The sequence below is a fragment of the Diachasma alloeum genome, unplaced genomic scaffold, assembly GCF_001412515.2.
Source record: "Diachasma alloeum isolate Michigan unplaced genomic scaffold, Dall2.0 Dall_scaffold_00415, whole genome shotgun sequence".
In the NCBI taxonomy this organism is placed as follows: Eukaryota; Metazoa; Arthropoda; class Insecta; order Hymenoptera; family Braconidae; genus Diachasma; species Diachasma alloeum.
In genome coordinates this window covers 133644-139261 of record NW_021680554.1, presented here as the reverse complement: position 1 = coordinate 139261, position 5618 = coordinate 133644, and the positions used below count along the sequence as shown (strand labels likewise).

Below are 5618 nucleotides of genomic sequence, written 5' to 3'. Positions count from 1 at the left end.
TCATGAATCCGTGTCAATAAGATCCACTCGTCTTCACTCATCTTCAAACTCGCGACTTCTTCACACTCAGACCACAACAAATTTAAGCCTTTCTTCATCCTCAATGCTGCATTGATCATATAGTCCGTGCTTCCCCACCTCGTGCTCACATCCAAAGGAGGTTTCAGATACTTAATCCCAGCAGCATTGCAAAAACTTCTCAGCATATTCTGAATTTTCTCTGTTTTTTTTATTTTTTTGAAAGTATTTCTCAATTTGATAACAGCTGTACCAGGACTTAATTCAGAGAAAACCTCATCCTCGGATTCTTCATCTGAAGACTCATTGGATGAGTCGGAAGGATTATCAGAATCTGAGTTGTCAATCGAATTTTGCTCAACTGGAGAGTCCCCGTCGTCTTTCGTAGCTTGTACTCTTATCAATGACAATGTATTTTGTACACCCAGAGCGAGAATGTGGGCACCACATCTGAAATGCTGATTAATATTATCGAACGAATAACCTGCGTCATTCATCAACACTCCAAGCTCTAGCATGAAGGTCGTATTCGCAGAAGCGTTATCAACGGTGATGCCTTGAACTTTCCCTTGGAGATCAAATTCATTCAAAGTGTCGAAGAATATCTTTGCGATTGCTTTACCAGTATGAGATCCTCGGGCCGGGACAAAATCAAGAACTAGTGAATGAATTTTCCAGTCATTTCCGACATAATGAATTGTAATTCCATAATAAGATCTCCCATTAAAACTCGTCCATACATCTATTGTGAATGAGACTTTAGATGAATTGTGATGGAGAAGAGTTTTAATTTTCTCCTCTCTCTTGGCATGCTGACGTATGACCATTCTTTTGGCAGTGTCTCGTTTAGGCATTTTGACATCTGGATTGAGTTTGGTAAAGAACTTCTGGGACTGTGGGTCATCAAAAAAACTGAGAGGCAAACGTTTTTTAGCAAGGAAGTTGACAATCTCCACTTCCCACTCGCCAGGAGACATGGGTTTCTGGAAAAAAAAACTGGAATGAATTTCCACCCTCAATCGAGTGGCTAATGAAGGGACATGAATTCAATCGAATGTCAGATTAGCAATGGATCCAGAGACTATTGAAATAATGAAAAACATAATTCGCTATTTTCATTCCCATTTCAGAGATGATCCAAGATGCCGACTTGAAAAAAGTAATCGATAGCTGATATGAGTGGTGAAGTGGTGAAAATGTAAAAATACGATAATCTTGCATCTCGAAAGAGGAATCACTCTGAAGTTAAAAACAAAAATAAAACAATTCAGTTACTTACTGTTGAATGCATTTCAGTTATGAGTCTCTGATCTGGATTCACATTTCCTGGAGTTGACGCTGGGAAGAGAGTATTGAATGCTTGTTTGTGTGCAGTTTCTAGATGTTTTTTCATGCCTGACGTACTCCCATCTTTACGTCCAATCATCTTTACGATTCTTCGTTTTTTACATTCCAAGCAAATGCCTACTGGTTTACTGTCACGCACTTCGAAATCATAATAAGCTCTAAATTTTGATCCAGTCTCCTTTTTTCCTTTTGGAACCTGATCCCTGACTGAAGCACATTCTCCAACAGTTGCCCCTTCAAGGTTATGAGTCGTTGATACATGTGATTTTTTCGGCGGAGGACTATCGCTACTATCCTCACTAGAAGACATTTTAAAAGAGTGATACTTTTCACAATTTACTGATTATTGCTGTTTTGGTTGCTTCAATTCAAAACTGCAGTCTTTACGTAATTTCTGTCTTCGTTGCCAATCCATGGAAGCCCGACATGAAATACCCTACTCGAGTGATTGAATTATTGAACATTCGCCTGCTAGAAACACGACCGGTGGATGAGAACTTCACGAGTTAACCTGAACACTTGAATCATAGAGGGCCCTACATGTCTATTCGCATTCTAGTGATTTGTTCATACGTAATCCTTTCGACAATTCGAAAATTAAAAACATGAGAAATAATGCATTAATAGCTGAGAAAAATGAAAAAAAAAATGAAAAAAAAAAACCGAAACTCTCGTCGAGACTCTCGGTTCCCCGTCGGTATCGGTCCGGTCTCGTCTCGAAAAATGTGGTAATGGTATCGTCTCGGTCTCGTCTCGAAAAACCGAGACGAGACGAGATGAGACCGAGACTGGTCTCGGTCTCGTGCGCAGCCCTAAGCATGAATTGTTGTCTTCAGCTAATTACAATGATCACCAGTGAAAAAATATTAATCTCGGTTTAACGATCAGTGGGGGAACAATGAGGCGCCTCATTCTACAGTCCAGCCATGTTTTTTTTTATTCTTCATTCGTTCCCCAAAAAAAAAATCTGATGCAATAATAAAATCATTCCTTCAAGAATAATGACATTTCTGGGCATTTCCACCCAAAATAAGGAAATATAAAAATCAACTAAATAAAAATAAGATTGATAATCTAATGTAAGATGAACGAATCATCCATTCCTACTATATTGCGTTGAAACAATTTCCAGATGGAATCTTTGTAGAAAACAAAGAAGATATTTTACAACTATCTACTTGACAGGTTCTCTATTACACACCCTCCCAAACCCCCGCCCTTCAGAAGCCTAATGAACTTCTTCACCTCTTTCACAATTCCTCTGACAAATGCCTTCCTCAGCCCCAAGCCCTTCCAGACTCCCAACCGACTCCGGGAGTCAACCACTACAAGGAGTCAATGACTATTTGATTTAGGTGGAATAATTTGAAAAAAAAAAGATTTTTCATTAGATATGTTGACAAAAATAATATGAATTACTTTATTCATTAGTTTGTAATTATGAATCAATTATAAATCAATAAAATTCATCTTCATATGAAACAAAAAAATTAAATTCATCCGGAGTTCCATAGGAAGTTACGCCCATGAATAGAGATAATTTCTCGACCTCCCCCACAATCCCTCACCAAAAAATACCGCTACAGCCCCAAGCTCTACAGCCCCCAACTGGCTCCTTGCCTTCGTATTATAAAAAAAAATTGAAATTCCATGGACAGTTGACTCGTAATTTTCAAAAGAGTGAATCCATCGTTGACAGAACCTCTCTCCCAGACTTCCATAATACGTTAAGAGGGAAAAGTCATGAAATTTTCATTTTTTTTCCACAAAATTCCTAATTTTCAAGCGACTAGAAGACGATGATTCTTAAACTTTCTTCTTATTTCAAATCCTATTCACAATCAAAATTTAGATGGTGTGTTTCTTCAGAATGATCTTGAGGCTACCGGGTGGCTGATCATTTTTGCACTCGTAAACTTCTTTTGCCTTTGTGATTTTCGCTTTCGATTCCTTATACTCTGCAATAGAAATGGGAAAAGGATCTCAACTCAGTGAAGTGCCAGACAAAGTCTAGATCTTACTCTTTTCAAAATTGACACAATGACCGGTCTGCTGCAGAGCCATCCAGGGAGTATATCGTTTACGTTTCAATTTCCTCTCGATGATCCTCAGTTTCGACTCGTTCAATTCGTCACTCCAACGACCTGAGTATCGGATGTTCCCATTTGCGATTGCGTCATAGTCGCTCCTTACACGACTCTGCGCATCAGTGAGTTTTCCTAATAAAAGGTCAAAGTAATGTTGAAAAGATTGTGCTATGAATCACTCTTCAATAAGCACACTCATTGAAAAACCTTGAAAATTCAGTGAAATTCCAGAATTTTAAGCAGCATAAAGACGAAAAATCCTTAATTTATTCACATTTCCACTGAAATATGAATATTCAGTGCCAAATGGCAGTGAAATCTGAAATTTCATGATTTTTTCCCCCCTGAATTATGTTCAGTGTCACTGTCCGGAACATTCAAGTAGATGTTATCTGGAATTTTTTGGTTTTCCATTAATTTTCAGAGACGAATGGAACTAGAATTTATAGTTATCACTGACTTTTCCAGGAAATTTTGAATTTTCAATGACGAAATTCCTTGAAATTTCCGTGAAAGTTCAATGCGAAAAAAAATTAAGAAAAGTGTACCGGAAATTCCAGACTACAATTTTCAATAGTGCGCGAAATGAGTCACGAGTCTTGTGGAATAACGTGGAGATTTCAACCCACGAATAATCTCAACCCTTGAAATGAGTGGGAAGAAATGAATAACGGTCAAAATAGGGGTTAGAAGGGTCACTATAGAGGCCAGAAATATCAATGAGTATTAAAATGAAGATAGGAAAAATAAATAAAATGGTGTTTCCCCTAAAATTTATCAGTGGGGGGGTAAATTTCGATTCTCTAAGTGATAACACTCGTTTTTGTCAGCCGAGACGCGCTCTATCGGTGGATTTGAGGGGAAACACCGACTCATTTTTTTCCGAGTGTGCAGAAGGCGAAAATGAATGAAATTACTAGTGAATTCCCATGGCCCTGGTTTATGGCCGATCTTTTGGTGCAGAGTTCGATTCCACGATTCGGCTGCATTATTAGTTCGCCGAGGAGTTTTGTAAACAGACCATTCTGAGGGGGGACGTCTCCTGATCCACTGTTTATTGAAATAATCAAGAAATTTCTTCATTCGATTTTCCACGTCCTTGTCCTTTATCTCACTCTTAATTTTCGTAAACAGCGTTTCGATCAACTTCGCGGGCATAAATGCGAGAGCCAGTAACAGAGTGATGATTCTTTGCACTCCCTGTGCAACTTTAATTTCTCTCTCATTCTTCTTATTTTTCTTCTTGTTCTTACTTTCTTGTTCATTCTTTCCTTTGTTCACCTTGCTTTTCCTCTCTCTCTTCAATGCTTTCTTCTTATAGGCCTGTTTTACTACAGCCTTGAAAATGGAAAGAGAAAAGTGACACGATTATACATGGAAATAAAATCCCGCGAAAAATTATTGTAGAATCGAGAGAGCCGCAGAGCGAAATTGTCATTCAGGAATTTCTATTTGAAATCAACAGAATGTGAGTGAGGAGATGAATTTACCTTTTCGAAGTATAACATTTGAAATATACCTATTGAAAAATAACACTAAAATTTGTGAGTTCCATGTAGAACGTTGAAGCCAATAGGGAATTTTTCCGGGGAAGTTGTCTGACGGCTCGGCGGAAAATGGTTATGTTACTATCCCCTCCCCCCTCCCTCCCCCAACAACTCTCGTTGAGTCGATAAATTTTCAGGATTGGAAGTGATTTCGGAGTTTCATGGATTTCATTTTTTTTTTCACTCCTAAAACACCTGTTTCAGGTGTGTCATTCTCCACATAAATCTTCAACTGGCTTAGCAACATCATGACACAGAAAAAAAGTGTCTGGTTTTCAGAACTACGGTTCTGTGTTCTAGAATCGTTCTGGGAATCAGAAACTTTTTCTCTCTGTCGATTACGCGAGCGTTTGACTACTCGAAATCTCAAGAGATCAATCGATATAGTAACAAACCTGAGTGAAATGGAAGTTACACATTTCAAAGATAGCTTCAGGTACAACTTCTCTGAAGGCATTCCTTGGGGCTTCCTCAAAATCCATGTGTACTTTAATTCGCATATTCAACTCAGGTGCCAGTTCCTCAAAAACATACTTAAAAACTGCTCTGTACGCTTCTGTCGTTTTCTTCTCCATCAAAGCATGTACTATTACAACTCCCTGGACCAAAAAAATCAATA

The 5618-nt window shown here is 38.4% G+C and overlaps 1 protein-coding gene across 1 annotated transcript in view; it reads right to left on the bottom strand.

The window, feature by feature from the left end:
• LOC107042094 overlaps positions 1–1675 on the bottom strand; it is a 2800-nt gene extending 1125 nt beyond the window's left edge. The window contains exons 1-2 of the mRNA XM_015262973.1: positions 1298–1675; positions 150–911 (exon numbers count right to left, since the gene is read on the bottom strand). Coding sequence (XP_015118459.1) covers positions 150–911; positions 1298–1675 — 1140 coding nt within the window. The remainder of the gene's footprint in view (positions 1–149; positions 912–1297) is intronic.
• Between the last annotated feature and the right edge of the window lie 3943 nt (positions 1676–5618).